Source organism: Bos indicus, chromosome 3 (assembly GCF_029378745.1).
Source record: "Bos indicus isolate NIAB-ARS_2022 breed Sahiwal x Tharparkar chromosome 3, NIAB-ARS_B.indTharparkar_mat_pri_1.0, whole genome shotgun sequence".
Lineage (NCBI taxonomy): Eukaryota > Metazoa > Chordata > Mammalia > Artiodactyla > Bovidae > Bos > Bos indicus.
In genome coordinates, this window is record NC_091762.1 from 55,429,056 (window position 1) to 55,446,096 (window position 17,041).

The 17,041-nt window shown below is 35.3% G+C and overlaps 1 protein-coding gene across 3 annotated transcripts in view; it reads right to left on the bottom strand.

The window, feature by feature from the left end:
• The window catches only part of PKN2 (protein kinase N2), a 135,728-nt gene that overhangs the window by 61,865 nt on the left and 56,822 nt on the right, over positions 1–17,041 (bottom strand). For all 3 annotated transcript variants that reach the window (XM_019957146.2, XM_019957147.2, XM_019957145.2), the window contains exon 3: positions 2,721–2,875. In XM_019957146.2, the coding sequence (XP_019812705.2) occupies positions 2,721–2,875 (155 nt within the window). The remainder of the gene's footprint in view (positions 1–2,720; positions 2,876–17,041) is intronic.

The following is a 17,041-nucleotide window of genomic DNA, read 5'->3' on the forward strand; positions in this document are numbered from 1 at the left end:
GTACAGGGGTAAAAACTGTATCACAGAATCAAATAAGCAAAATTCTGAAGGGGACTATCTACTGCCTAATTGAATTAGTCATACCTATCCCTAAATCTGCTCCTCATTAAGAAATACCTATTTTTGTGAAGGATACTACCATTTATCAGTCTGTTGATATAACCAATCTAAGAATTATCTTTGATTCTTCCTTCTTCCTCATATCCAGACAGTACATAATATTTATTCTACCAAAACTGCTTGACTCTGTCTTTTTCTTTTTTTTACTGGTGCTGTAAGAGGCTTTAAGCATGTTTAACCTGAACTACTACAAAAGCTTCCTTAAACTTGCTGTCTGTAGACTTGACCCTCTCATTAATTTTTCAAGTCTGAGGAAGATGGATGTGAACTATCTAAATTTTAAATCTGAACACATATTTTCTTTGCTAAAAGTCTTTTAGCGGCTCCACACATCTTATAAGATAGAATTTCAACTGCTTAATTTTGTACAAAGTACTTATAATCTGGTTTGTCTTTATGCTAGCTACACCTCTCACTATACCTCATTGCTTCAAGTTCTTTCAGTGGGGGAAAAGGAAAAAAGAAAAAGTCTTATTGTGCCTTTCTGGAGATTCAGATATTTCCCCATTAGTTCATGGCTTTTCATCAAGAATAACTGCTAGAACTGATGACTATTACTATTAGAACCAAATCTAGACAAGAATAACTCACAGACCTATCTCAAAGACTATAATGGCTGTTGATATGCTCTGGATATTGAACTTGACCCCTTCTCAAATTAATGAATCTAATCAAAAATAAAAGGCTAATTAAAAACAAATGGAAATTACCCATTTGTTTTATCAGATTCTACTCACAGGCCTCTTTATTTTTCAACCTGTGGTTATTATAAGTTATGTTTTCCTTTTAATACATCCATAAATCTATTAAATTTGGGAAAGGGAGGGTGTTGCTTACAGACCACTTTGAGAGTACGGCGAAACCTGTGGCACTCTTATTCATCCTCTTATTCATCTTATGTATCAGAATATGGGGATTCTCTGGTGGCTCAGTGGTAAAGAATCCACCTGCCAATGCAGGAGATGCAGATTCAATCCCTGGGTCAGGATGATCCCCTGAAGAAGGAAATGGCAACCCACTGCAGTATCTTTGCCTGGAAAATCCCATGGAGATAGGAGCCTGGCAGGCTACAATTTTCTTATAACTTCAAGGATTCATCAATCTCTCAATCTAATCCATCAACCCTAGGTTAAAAGTTTACTCCAGAATGTTTTCATTTCAAAACACTCAGCATAATATGGTGCATTCACAGTTTCAAGAACACCATATTTGCTTTTTAAAAAGGTAGCCCAAAATAACATTTGATAAAAGTGGGAAAAAAACAAAAACCCAAACTAATGATCAATACTAAAAATAATAACACAGAAAAATCAACTCTACTACCCCATAATAAAAGTTCAAAGTTAGTGAAGTAGTATACTATTATTAAATCATGTAAATAATATATCAAGTAGGAACAATACATTTCTCTAAAAATAATTTTAAAATTATTTTGAAATATGGCATATAATGAAACTAATTTTCACAATTAAGCTTAAAAAAATCTTATTTATAAACACACACACACACACACAGGTAAGGTACATGTCTCCAAGCAAAGACGCCCACTGTCCCCTTCTCTTCCCCCAATTTTAAATTCCTGCTAAACTTAAAAAAAAAAAAAAATTCCTACTCACTTTTATTCTGAAATTATGAAATCTCTATTAAAATATGGAAGAAACTAATTCACAGAGACAAAAATCTTTAAAATAAATAAGCTGAAAGTAAAAGGGTGGATTTTATAATAAATCCACCTTTCTAAAACTTTTTGAAAATTATAAAACTATAAAACCTTAGATTGGAAAGGACCTTCATGTTAAACTGGTTTGGTTGTTCCTAACATTTTCTCTTTCACATTACATCTCAGAAAAAGGACACACTCCCATTAATAACAAGTGCTCCCTATAACACTAGTTTTCAATTAGGAGTAACATGTCCATACCAGATGCCCTAAAGCACCCAAAGATGAGTCCAATCATTAACAATAGAATGTTTTCTCTTTTCATTTGTTCTTTCTTAAAGATCTGTATGTAGTGATGGAAAACTCATTATAGCTTAAATCTTTTTAAATAAATTTTGTTTTATTAACAGAACAACTATAGATTTACAGGAAAGTTGCAGTTTTCTGTGGACAGTTCCTCTGCACCCTTTACTCAGACAATTCTACTTAAAAAAGTTGTACTGATTGATTTTGGTAGAAATGAGCAATTTAGAAAGTATTACTTTAGAAATCTTTAGTTTCCAACTTGTTTTATTGTCAATACTTATAAATTTGGAGGTTAAAGAGATTTCAGAAATCCTAATATAGTGCTTAAACAGTAAAATTATGAAAAGCAAAAAATGCAAGAAATGTAGTACTCAACAAACCATGAAAAGGATACTTGTTTACAGTATAAGAGCTTAAACAAGAAGAGTATCACTTCATTCACATCGACTGTGAACATTCACATCAGATAAATTTTTTATACCTTTGTACCCTGTCCACAAATGACTGTGAAAGTGCCACAAATTCTGATTCTGGGTTTCAAATAAATTTTATCAGGTAGGCTAAATCACACATGGGGAAATCTGTGAATAACAAGAATCAACTGTATACGCCTACATTTATTTACTGTACTTACCTTTGAGGATCCATTCGAATACATCTGTATCATGTTCTCTGCACCTTGTTTTACTTTAAGTTCTATATCCAATTGTTTTTGTAAGGCCATCAACCTATTATTGCTGGTGGAACAACGAGAGTCACTACTGGGAGTATCTGGAGTCCGTGGGCAATCTGTAAGTCAAACAGCACATTAAAAATTATTTACTAGGATGAATTGCTGCTTAAAATTGCAAGTTAATATTTTCAAAGAATAAAGAATTATAAAGTTTGAGATAAGCTTAAAGTCATTTAAATAGAATCTGCTTATGCTTACAGATAATATGAGAATTTATTATATGGGCTTCCCTGGTGGCTCAGAGGGTAAAGCGTCTGCCTGCAATGCAGGAGACCTGGGTTTGACTGACCCCTGGCTCAGGAAGATCCCCTGGAGAAGGAAATGGCAACCCACTCCAGTAATCTTGCCTGCAAAATCCTATGGACAGAGAAGCCTGGTAGACTACAGTCCATGGGATCGCAAAGAGTCGGACACGACTGAGCAACTTCACTTTCACGCTTACAGATAATATGAGAATTTAAGTCAGGAAAATATTCAAGTGGAGTTGTAGGACCACCTGCCAAGGATACTATAGAAGTGACTATCCTGAGTCTGAAGCTGAGTTTAATCACTGTTCAAAGTTTTACTAGCACAATTACTTTATAATTAAATCATTTTGACTAATCTGTTCAACAATTAAACTAAATTCCCTACTTATTACCTGATTAGTTAGAAAATAAAGCATTCTCAAACAAACTCTACTAAAATAATTACTTATAAACAGGACTAAGGGTACTTCAAATATCATACTAGCATTAATTAAGTAATAATCTAAGTGTATGCATAAAGCCTTCACATTTTATTTTCGACTATGATGGTAGGGGGTGTAGGAAGACCAAAAATTTAAGTCCACTGCTTTTCATAAAGCATACCATGGTACTTTTATTTGGAAACAAAAACAAAAACTTCAAATACAACATTCTAATTATTCTTGATAATCCATTATTGTTGAAACACATCTAATAATTTGACCACATATCTAAAATTCCTCATATTGAAGTTCACTATTTTGTGTTTTATCCACACCAAGTTAATGAACTTACAAAAATACAGATACTATGTTATATACTGATACAAAATAATACCATTTTATAATTTATATAGCTACTTTACAAGGTGTAAGTCCTGATCTAAGGACTTTCTTGACTCACTAGGCCTCATAAACCACCCTGTAACAAGTATTATATTTGTATTACAGAAAAAAAACTACAGCACAGGGAAGTTAAGAAACTTGCCCAAGGTCATACAGCTAGTAAGTCAGTTCTGTTCCAAAGTCTAGCTTAATAATTGCTGTGCTATGCTACCTTTTAGCTGTTTGTAAGTCCTGTAAACAAGTGTCCTAGACTCTGTGTGTATACTTACATATTTAACAGTATAATTTATACACACAAATATGTGTATACATGCATATTAATTCTTTAAGAAAAACAACCATTTGAGACAGATATTAGGCACACTTTACACATCAGGAAATAGGTAGAGTCAGAGTTATTAACTAGGATTGAAATTCATGAATGGTTTTTATTGTTACTAAATTCTCATATTACAAATGAACTGCTCCGAAAGTTGATTTTTTTAATAAGTGACATACACTTAAAACCACTATAAAAGGTAGATAATTTTTCAGGCACACAAAAGAACTATTAAACATATTTCACAGAATGTTTGTTCACCCCCAAAATTCATATGTTGAACCTCTAATGTGAGAGAACTTGGGAGGTGAGGCTTTCAGGAGTAATGAGGTCATAAGGGTAGTCTCCCTTAGTTACGTAAGGATATGGTGAAAAGATGTCTACAAATGAGGAAGAGGGCCATCATTGTAACTCCATGTTGGCACCTTAATCTTGGAGTTCTCAGCCTCCAGAACCATGAGAAACAAATTTCTAGTTTATGGTATTTTGTTTAAAAACCATAGTCTATGGTATTTTGTTTAAATTCTTTAAACAAAAAGAATTTAAAACAATTAAAATTTTGTTTAAATTCTTTTTTTAATTGCTAAGAAGTAGTTCCTTTAATTATTATTATATTTTTATTTACTATTTATTTTGGCTTCATTGGGTGTTTATTGCTGCACAAGGGCTTCTCTAGCTGCAGTGTGTGGGCTCAGGAGTTGCAGCTCACAGGCTTAGTTGTGGTATGTGTAATCTTAGTTCCCTGGCCAGGGATCAAACCCAGGCCCCCCTTCATTTGTAGTGTGGAGTGTTATCCACTAGACCACTGGGAAGTCCCCATGGTATTTTGTTAAAGTAGCCTAGATTAAGACATAACTATACACACAAACACACCCCCCCACACACACTTCAGAGGTTGTGCCTAGGTCTGAATCTCAGTTTGGGCCCTGAGATTTAGTACAAACCATGAGATATGGGATAAATTATCTAATAGCTCTGTGCTTCATATTTCTCATCTGTTAAATAGTGAATATGACCTCTGCCCCACAGAATTATTGTGACTAAATGTTATGTGTAAAGAGCTTAGAAAAGGGCAGGGTGCATAGTAAATCCAATAAACATTAACTAGAACTAGTCCGTGTACAAGTGTTTGCTGAATACATAAATCAAATGCACGTTACAGTAATGACTAAAAAGTATATTCAGATTTATGAACAATTACGTTTTCTCCTCCATTTCCCTTTTTTTAAAACATAACTGATATAAGACTCTTGGAAAAAAAATTATAAAAAATCTGGTACATAAAGTTAATTTCTAGTAAGCACATTTTTAAAAAGAACTGGAATGAAATCAGAGTTAAAAGGTCCTCATTAGAGACATGTATGGAAATGTATTACTTATAAAATATTTGATGGTGTTTAGCATACAGTGAGAAAGAGAAATGATTTTTGCCTAAACATTTAAAAAATTATGAAAGAAGCTGTCCTTTCACAATCTTCTCTTAGGGTAGAGAGTTAGAAACAATGGGTAAAGGTAGCGATAGCAAAACTTTTATCACAGAAAAAGAGAAATTCCTTATATTTTGAGTTATCTAAAAATTAAATGGTTTACCTTAAAAATGTAATAAAATCCCTTGTCTCTGGAAGCATTTACATAGAAACTAGATTATAAACTATTAAAGATACTAAATAAGAAATTCTCACACATTTAAAGCACGTTGTCCACAACACTGAAATAGCCATTCATTCTATCAGTTGGTCAATTTGTAATATTATAATGTCTAATACTGTTTCCACGGAAAATTACATCTTGAGTTTTAAAAGAATTTTAAGAACATAAGAAATAACACACTGGAGGACTTCCCTGACAGTTCAATGGTTGAGAATCCACTTATCAATCAATGCAAAGGACACAGGTTCGATCCCTGATCCGGGGAGATTCCACATGCCACAGGGAAAATAAGCCCTGTGTGCCACAACTACTGAACCTGTGCTCCACAACAAGAAGACCATACACCAAGACAAAGAGTAGCTAGCCCTCACTTGCCCCAACTATAGAAAGCCCGTAACCAACAACAAAGACCCAGCACAGGCAATAAATAAATAAAATTTAAAAAAACAAAGAACACAATGGTTAAAGTCTGGGCTCTTGAGGTCAGAATGTCTGAGTTAAAATCCTGTGACTGTTACTTATTGGTGTGATCTTAATCAGATACTTAATATCTGTGTTATAATTATCTAACCACAAATTGGGTGTTACTGTGAAGATAAATCCTGAATAGTGCTTAGGCTAAAACGTAGGGCTCAATAAAATTACGTGTCAGGGCTCAGTTAAGCAGCCGATATTTCTGCCATCTCATCTCCAAAGGAACTCACAAATTTTGTAATATAACCTCATTTTACAAATAAAAAAGCATACTCAGAGAGACTAAGTAATTTGCAAAAGTCACAAGTATACATAAGCCAATCAGAAATTCAACTTTAGAAATGTCTTATTTTATAAAGCCCACTTTTTACTCATTTAGAGGTTAGAAAAACACTGTGCTGTATTCTTTAGATTTTAGCTGTTTTCTCTTTCAACCTGCTACTTTCTCTAGTTTATTTAAAATTTTTTTTAACTTTTATACAATTTTTAAAGGTTACTTTTCATTTACAGTTATTACAAAATATTTGTAATTACTAGCATTGTATTATATATCCTTGAGTTTATCTTACACTCAATAGTTTGTACCTCATTCTCCCACACCTACACTGCCCTCCCCCAACTTTCCTCTCCTCTCTGGTAACCACTAGCTTGTTCTCTGTTAGCAACAACTTTGCTTATTTTATGTTATATTCATTTGTCATACTTTCTAAATTCCACATATAAGCAGTATCATATAGTATTTATCTTTCTGACTTATTTCACTTGGCACAATGTCCTCCAAGTCCATCCATGTGACTACAATGGCAAAATTGTTCTTTTTATGGCTGAGTAGTATTCCATTATATACATATATATATATATATATATATATATACACACACACACACACACACACACATACACACCACAGCTTCTTTATCATCAGAGAATGGACACTTAAGTCGTTTCCATACTTTGGCTATTATAAACAATGCTGCTATGAACATTGGGGTGCATGCATTTTTTTTGAATTCATGGTTTGGGTTTTTTTTGGATATATACCCAGGAGTGCAATTACTGAGTCATATTATTTCTGAGAAATCTCCATACTTTTTTCCACAGTGGTTCCACCAATTTACATTCCCATCAACAGTGTACAAGGATTCCCTTTTCTCCATCTCCTTGCAGACATTTGTTTTTTTATAGGCTTTTTGATGATAGCCATTCTGACAGATGTGAGGCAATACCTCTTTGTGGTTTTGATTTGCATTCCTCTGATGATTAGCAATAATGAGTATCTTTTCATGTGCCTGTTGGCCATCTGCATTTCTTCTTTGGCTAAGTGTCTATTCATTTCTTTGGGCTATTTTAAAATTTTTTTAAAAGCATTGAGCTGTATGAGCTGTTTACGTATGTTGGGTATTAATCCTTTATTAGTTGTATCATTTGAAAACATTTTCTCCCATTCAATACATTTTTTGTTTTATCAATGGTTTCCTCTGCTGTGCAAAAGCTTTTTAGTTAGATCTCATCTGTTTATTTTTGCTTTTATTTCCTTTACTTTACAAGAGGGTTCCAAAAAATAATCGCCATGATTTATGTCAAAGAGTGTTCTGCCTGTTTTCTTGTTGGAAGTTTAACATTTTTGGATTTAAATAGGCCTTTAATCCATTCGGAATTTATTTTTGTACATGACGATAGACAATGTTCTAATTTCATTCTTTTATATGCAGCTGTCCAGTTTCTCCAGCACCACTTGCTGAAGAGACTGTCTTTTCTCCATTGTATATTCTTGCCTCCTTTGTCATAGATTAATTGACCATAAGAATATGGGTTTATTTCTGGGCTTTCTAGCCTATTCCCTTGATTTTTTGCCAGTACCATACTGCTTTGATAACTGTAGCTTTGCAGTATAGTCTGAAGTCAAGGAGCTTGATTTCTACAGCTCTGTTCTTTGTCAAGATTGTTTTGGCTATTCAGGGACTTTTGTGTTTCTATATAAATTCTAAAATTGTTTTAGTTCTGTGAAAAATGTTATTGGTATTTTGATAAGAGATTGCACTGATCTGTAGATTACCTTGAGTAATATGGTCATTTTAACAATAGTGATTCTTCCAATCCAAGAACAGGGTTTATCTTTCTATCTGTGTCATCTTTAATTTCTTTCATCAGAATCTTATAGTTTTTGGAATACAGGTCTTTTGCCTCCTTAGTTATTCTTTTTGATACAATGGTAAATGGGACTGTTTCCTTAATTTATCTTTCTGATTGTTCATTGTGAATGTATAGAAATGCAATAGATCTCTGTATATTAATTGTATATCCTGCAAATTTACTGAATTCATTGATAAGCATTTTTAGGTGGCATCTTTAGGATTTCCTATGTATAGCACAATGTCATCTGGAAACAGTGACAGTTTTACTTCTTCCTTTCCAATTTGGACTCCTTTTTTTTTTTCCTCCCTCTGATTGCTGTGGCTAGGATCCCAGGGACGGTGGAGCCTAGTGGGCTGCCATCTATGAGGATGCACAGAGTCGGACACGAATGAAGCGACTTAGCAGCAGCAGCAGCAGGACTTCCTAAATGATGTTAAATAAAAGCGGTGAGAATCTTGACTTATTTCTGATCTTGGAGGAAGTGCTTTCTACTTGTCACCACTGAGTATGATGTTAGCTCTGGGACTGCCATATATAGCCTTTACTATGTTTAAGTATGTTCTCTCTATACTCATTTTCTGGAGAATTTTTATCATAAAAGGATGTTGAATTTTATTAAAAGTCTTTTCTGCTTCCATTGAGATGATCATACAGTTTTTTTCTCCAATTTGTTAATGTTGTGTATCACACTGATTGACTTGTGTATACTGAAAAACCCTTGCTTCCCTAGGCTAAATCCCACTTGATCGTTGTGTATGATTCTTTTAATGTATTGCTGGATTTGGTTTGCTAGTATTTTATTGAGGATTTTAGTGTCTATATTCATCAGTGATATTGGCCTGTAACTGTTTTTTTGTGTGTGTGATAGCTTTGGAAAACATTCTAGGAAATTATAATTCCACAAAAATAACTCTAGAAGAGATAACAGTTATAAAAAAAATCACAGTGCTACAAAACACCTCAAATAAATTAGCTAGCAAATATTTGAAGTCTTTAAGTACCTGACAAGGTAGGTTGACTAACTTAATACTCCATGTGTAATCTCCTTCTTTCATGCTTAAAATAAGAGGCAGCTTAAGGGGAAAATAAAAACAAAAAAGCAAGATTTCTCAGACTTACTTGCACTTGGGGGCTAGGGAGGAGGCAGTGCATTCATGATGCATGTGACAGAATTCCAGGACAGATATAAGTAGACATTTGTACCTTTGTGCTTCTGAGAATGGTTTTGCTTTTCTGAACAAAAGTACTTATTGGGTTCTCATCATCCTAATAAAGGAAAGCTTGGATTTTAATAAGAGTTCAAGAAAAGGCCTAAGGACTCTTACAAAGTAGTCAGATCAGGAAAAACATGATTAAAGACAGGAACCTCAAAGTTGTCATCCATAACAGCTGAATTTATTGACTTGCCTTTGGCTTGGGGTGACTAGGGGGAAGGGAAATAGATATTCTTTAAAAAACAAAAAACAAAATTCCTATTGCTCTCATACAGGTTTGACACAGGAAACCATACTATCTATGCAACCCTGCCAAAACTAAGCATTGATTTTAATTGGCTTCAGATTAATGCTTTCAGGCATCTTACAGAAACAAATTCAAATCCTTTTTGAAAGAAGGCACTTTAAATCCAGGCACTAAAATAATTCCCACAGGTAAAGTTCCAGTGAAAATGTACAACAATTAGAAATCACAAAGTACAGGCAGAAAAAGAAATTCACCACGAGTGAGGAAAAATCTAGGAGTAGCATAGCAAAGATTTCATTTGTTGTCATTATGTTGCACAAAATGTGAAAAAGTATATTTTATAGGTAAAGTTAAATTAAAAACGTATCAAAAGAATGACTAAAGCAAGAGACTGTCAAAGATTAACAAAACTAAGCATAAATTGTAGTAGTAAAAATATATATATATATGTATATAGATAGATGGACAGCAGAATTAGAAATATAATATACGTGGTCAAGAGCAAACTGGACACGCAGAAAGAAATTATTACAGAAATGAGCAAAGACTTGAAGAAATTACTATTCGTCTAGTTAGAGCAACAAAATGAAACAGAAGAGAGAATAGAGGAGGAGCAATATTGGAGAGGGGCTAAGCACTTCTCACAATCAATGAAACACACAAATCTCAGATTCAGGAACCCAACAAATCCCAAGCAGATCAAATGAAAGGAAACCTATACCATTATACAGAACACTGTAGACAAATAGCTTGTTAAAAACATCTAGGGAGAAAGGGCAGAATATCAGCACAGTTTAAGTATTAGACTGGTAGCTGCCTATTCAACTACAGGGCAATCCAGAAGACATAAAATAATAGTTTACAGCTATTGATAGCAATTAAATTCCAACCTAGAATGATATACCAGAGAAAATATCTTTCTAAAGTCTATACCTTTAAGAAGAAAAAGAAACAAAATGAAGGAAGGTCTGAGAAGCATGAGGAAATGATGTACAAAGAAAATAAATGTAAACCAACAATGACTATATAAAATAATAATTAATCTAATTTATGGAATTGAAGATACAATGATAGAACTAGAATATGAACGATGACAGCACATAAGTGGAGTTAAGTAGACTGAAATTATTCTAAATTTCTTACATGGTATGCAAAGAAGGTATACCACTAAGAGTCTAGTTGACAAACAGAAACCACCCTAGATATTTCGAACAAAGGGAATTTAACACAGGGAAATGGTTACATCATAAATATTCAGGTATTGTGCAAAGGACTTGAGAAAAAAATTCCTTTTCTCAGACAGCTTAGAAGATACAGTCTATAAACGTACATAAAGGGGTATGCGTGTCCATTTCTAAATAGTATATGTGTGCATACATTAACATTTTCAAGTATACTGAAGAATTCAAAGAATTGTGTAGTGAGCACCCATATTCCCACCACCTAGATTCTACCAATACACACACACATACAAACACACAAACACCCCAAACACTTGTGAAGAAAGATTAAAAAAAGAGAGAGAGAGAAAGCAAATATAAATGGTAGGAGGAGATGGGAAAATTAGATTTAGGAGGAACAGCGTCAGAATTGAAGTAAGAGACAGAGCCCAGATTATATGAAGGGTATCTCTGTAATGCTACAAATTTGTACTCTATTCTGTAAAGAATGGAAAGTCATTGAGAGATTTAAAGCAAGAAAGTAACAGGATCAAAACTGAATACTAAGTAAAAATTACTGGTAGCACTGTTTAGGTTGGATTAAACCTGAACTTGGAGGCTTTAGCAGTGAGGATTGAGAATACAAATTCGAGACCTGTGTCAGAGGTAGAATCTACAGGCTTGGTGAAATGACTTACACTGAAGCCTGAAAGTAAAAAAGAGAGAAAGAAATCTATAGTAAATGTCAGATTTCATTTATAGATTATGGGGCCCATGCCATTAACAAGGCAGAAAACAAAAGGGAAAGATTTAGAGGCAGTGTTCCAGAAAAGAAGAGTTCAACTTTAAACATGACAAAAGGCAAAGTCAGTAGGATAATACCTATATTCTAATTATCCAAAAGGTAATAAGGCTATAAATTCTCAGATGAAGCCCAGAAAATCCATCTTGGTTTGAAATACCACTCTAGAAGTCAGCAGAAAATACGACATGGTTAAAAGCTCCTTGTTGCTGTTCAGCTACCAAATTGTGTCCAACTCTTTGCAACCCCGTGGATAGCAGCACACTAGGCCACTCTGTCCACCACTATCTCCCTGAGTTTGCTCAAACTCATTTCCATTGAGTCAGTGATGCCATCCAACATCATCATCCTCTGTCACACCCTTCTCCTCTTGCCGTCAATTTTTCCAAGCATCAGGGTCTTTTCCAATTAGTCAGTTCTTTGTATCATGTGGCCAAAGTATTTGAGCTTCAGCTTCAGCATCAGTCCTTCCAATGGGTATATTCAGGGTTGATTTCTTTTAGGATTGACTGGTTTGCTTTCCTTGCTGTCCAAGGACTCTCAACAGTCTTCTCCAGCACCACAGTTCAATTCTTCAGCACTCAGTCTTCTTTACGGTCCAATTCTTACATCCATACTTGACTGCTGGAAAAGCCGTTGCTTTGACTATATAGGTCTTTGTCAGCAAAGCGACATCTCTGCTTTTTAAAACAGTCTAGGTTTGACATACCTATTCTTCCAAGGAGCAAGCGTCTTTTAATTTCATGGCTGCAGTCACCATCTGCAGTGATTTTGGAGCCCAAGAAAAAAATGTCTGTCACTTTTTCCATGTTTCCCCATCTATTTGCCATGAAGTGATGGGACTGGAGGCCATGATCTTAGTTTTCTGAATGTTGAGTTTTAAGCCAACTTTTTCACTCTCCTCTTTCACTTTCATCAAGAGGTTCCTTAGTTCCTCTTCCCTTTCTGCCATTAAAGTGGTATCATCTGCATATCTGAGGTTGTTGATATTTCTCCAGCAATTGTGATTCTAGCTTGTGATTCATCTAGCCCAGCATTTCGGATGATGTACTCTGCATATAAGTTAAATAAGCAGGGTGACATTAATACAGCCTTGACGTACTCCTTGCCCAATTTTGAACCAGTCCATTGTTCCATGTCCAGTTCTAACTGTTGCTTCTTGTCCTGTATACAGGTTTCTCAGGAGGCAGGTAAGGTGGTCTACTATCCCCATCTCCTGAAAAATATTCCAGTTTGTTGTGATCCACACATTCAAAGGCTTTAGCTTAGTCAATGAACCAGAAGTATATGTTTTTTCCAATTCTCTAATTATTCGTGTTATTCTCCTTAGGGATAACATTTTCCAAGGGCAGAAAGATGAATAAAAATGGAATTTGCTAGTAGTTTCCCCAACAATGTGCAGAGCAACAGATATACTGTTTCTGGTGCTTTTAGTATTTTCTCTGAATCCACAACTGAGCGGTTGGCTTTCAAAATGAGTTAAGAGTTCTAGAACACAGGAGCAGTCCTCATCCATAGAAGACTTCTAACTAAGGCTCAGCCTTAAACTGTTTCCTTGATTTTCTTGGAGGTTAGTATTGTAACTGAATCTTTACTTCCCAGCCTCAGGAAAGTTTCCTCAGATTTTACTTACATGCCAATACAGGTTTCATGTTCAGATTCAGAAAAGCTTAAATGTCTCATGGACTTTCCTGGTGGCTCAATGGTAAAGAATTGGCCTGCAATGCAAGAGACACAGATTCGATCTCCGGGTTGGGAAGATCCCCCAGGAGAAGGAAATGGCAACCCACTCCAATATTATTGCCTGGGAAATCCCATGGACAGAGGAGCCTGGCAAGCTACAGTCCATGGGGTTGCAGAGTTGGACATGACTTAGTTACTAAAGAACAACAATTAAATGCCTCATACTTGACCTTTTCTTAGGCTATTAAAACCCCTGTTCACCAAACACCATAGAAAGAGCATAAATAGTCTGTATTTTCTGTTTTATGAATGAGAAACAAGGCCTGGAGAGACTGTACCACTACAAGTGGTATACAACCACATAAATACATGATGGCCCAGCCGGGATGAGACCTTGGATTATATAAACTATGGTCTTCACACCTAGCTGACTCCCAATGCTCAATATTCATAATGTTGTCTTGTATAGCCAGGATGTCTGTTTAGGGAACAAAACTATTTAATTTTTTTTAAATAAGAGGAAATATAATTGAATATAATTGAAGTAAATCTAGCCAAATCTAAATTAATAAAGGCAGTAATATACTGAAGCACTATCTTCCTATTTATTTACCACTCTCACAAAGACAATCTATGTCTCTCAGTTACTATTCACTGGTCAACATTTTGGTTTTTACTTATACACTGATTTTTAAAATAAGCTGCTCCAGATTCTTGACCTGTGTTACAATTATGGTAACTGTGTTATTTCCCTCCAGATGCAGCTTTCTTGTTTAAACAGATATGCTTACCTTATACAGTCATCTGGAAACTGTCCAGATTATAATAAATGCTCATTAGTTATTAATGGATCTTAATCACAATTTCTGTGTACTCAGGGTGACCTTTGTCAGATGTCACTCAACTGAAGTAATTTTGCTGAAATAATTTATAACTACTACAACCTTTAATTGAACTTTCTTAGTATTTTACAAAAACAGCATGGATAGGATTGTGGGTTACAGGTCAGATCCTGTAAAACTCTTAAGAGAAAAAATAAGCACAACACACTTTGACATAAATTTCAGCAACATCTTTTTTGACACACCTTTTAGAGTAACAAAAATAAATGGGACATAACTAAACTTAAAATCTTTTGCACAGCCAAGTTCAGTTCAGTTCAGTTGCTCAGTTGTGTCTGATTCTTTGCAACCCCACGGACTGCAGCACGCCAGGCCTCCCAGTCCAACAATAACTCCCGGAGTTTACTCAAACTCATGTCCATTGAGTCAGTGATGCCATCCAACCATCTCATCCTTTGTCATCCCCTTCTCCAACCACCTTCAATCTTTCCCAGCATCAGAGTCTTTTTAAATGAGTCAGTTCTTCGCATCAGGTGGCCAAAGTATTGGAGTTTTAGCTTCAACATCAGTTCTTCCAATGAATATTCTGGACTGATTTCCTTTGGAATGGACTGGCTGGATCTCCTTGCAGTCCAAGGGATTCTCAAGAGTCTTCTCCAATACCGCAGTTCTAAAGCATCAATTCTTCAGCACTCAGCTTTCTTTATAGTTCAACTCTCACATTCATACATTACACTGGAAAAACCATAGTTTTGACTAGATGGACCTTTGTCAGCAAACTAATGTCTCTGCTTTTTAATATCCTGTCTAGGTTGCTCATAACTTTTCTTCCAAGGAGTAAGCGTCTCTTAATTTCATGGCTGCAATCACCATCTGCAGTGATTTTGAAGCCCCAAAAAATAAACTCTGACACTCCTTCCACTGTTTCCCCACCTATGTGCCATGAAGTGATGGGACCAGATGCCATGATCTTCGTTTTCTGAAGGTTGAGCTTTAAGCCAACTTTTCACTCTCCTCTTTGACTTTCATCAAGAGACTCTTTAGTTCCTCTTCACTTTCTGCCATAAGGGTGGTGTCATCTGCATATCTGAGGTTATTGATAGTTCTCCTGCAATCTTGATTCCAGCTTGTGCTTTTTCCAACCCAGCGTTTCTCATGATGTACTCTGCATAGAAGTTAAATAAGCAGGGTGACAATATACAGCCTTGACGGACTCCTTTTCCTATTTGGAACCAGTCTGTTGTTCTATGTCCAGTACTAACTGTTGCTTCCTGACCTGCATTCAGATTTCTCAAGAGGCAGGTCAGGTGGTCTGACATTCCCATCTCTTGAAGAATTTTCCACAGTTTGTGGTGATCCACACAGTCAAAGGCTTTGGCATAGTCAATAAAGCAGAAATAGATGTTTTTCTGGAACTCTCTTGCTTTTTCAATGATCCAGCGGATGTTGGCAATTGGATCTCTGGTTCCTCTGCCTTTTCTAAAATGAGCTTGAACATGTGGAAGTTCACATTTCATGTACTGTTGAAGCCTGGCTTGGAGAATTTTGAACACAGCAAAGAAAACCATAAATAAGACAAAAAGATAACCCTCAGAATGGAAGAAAATAGTTGCAAACAAAGCATCTGACAGAGGATTGATTTCCAAAATATACAAGCAGCTCATGCAGGTCAATTTCAAAAAAACAAACAACCCAATCAAAAAATGGGCAGAAGACCTAGACATTTCTCCAAAGAAGACAAAGATACAGATGGCTAACACATGAAAAGATGCTCAACATCATTCATTATTAGAGAAATGGAAATCAAAACTACAATGAGGTATATCACCTGACACTGGTGATATACCTGGCCATCATTAAAAAAATCTACAAACAATAAATGCTGGAGAGAGTGCGGAGAAAAGGGACCCTCTTACACTACTGGTAGGAATGTAAACTGATACAGCCACTATGGAGAACAGTATGGAAAGTCCTCAAAAACTAAAAACAGAAGAACCACATGATCTAGCAATCCCACTCCGGGGCATATACCCAGAGAAAACTATAATTCAAAAAGGTACATGCACCCCAATGCTCACTGAAGCACTACTTACAATAGCCAGGACATGGAAGTAACCTAAATGTCCATCAACAGAGGAATGGATAAAGAAGATGTGGTACATACATACAATGGAATATTACTTGGCCATTTAAAGGGAAAAGATTATGTCATTTGCAGAGATGTACATGGACACATAGACGTCATACAGAGTGAAGTAAGTCAGAAAGAAAAATAATGTTAACACATATGTGTGGAATCTTATTTGCAAAGCAGAAACAAAGAGACAGATGTATAAAAAAAATTAATGGATACCAACGGGAAGTGGGGGAGTGCGATGCATTGGGAAATCAGGATTGATACGTACACATTACTATGTATAAAATGTATAAGTAATGAGAACCTACTGTATATCACAGGGAACTCTACTTGGTGTCTGCGATGACCTGACTAGAAGGGAAATCCAAAAAAAGGAGTATATATGTATGGCTGATTTAGTTTGCTGTATAGCAGAAAATGACACAGCAGTGTACAGCAACTATACTCCAATTAAAAAAAAACAAAAACAAACCTGTCTTCCCAAGT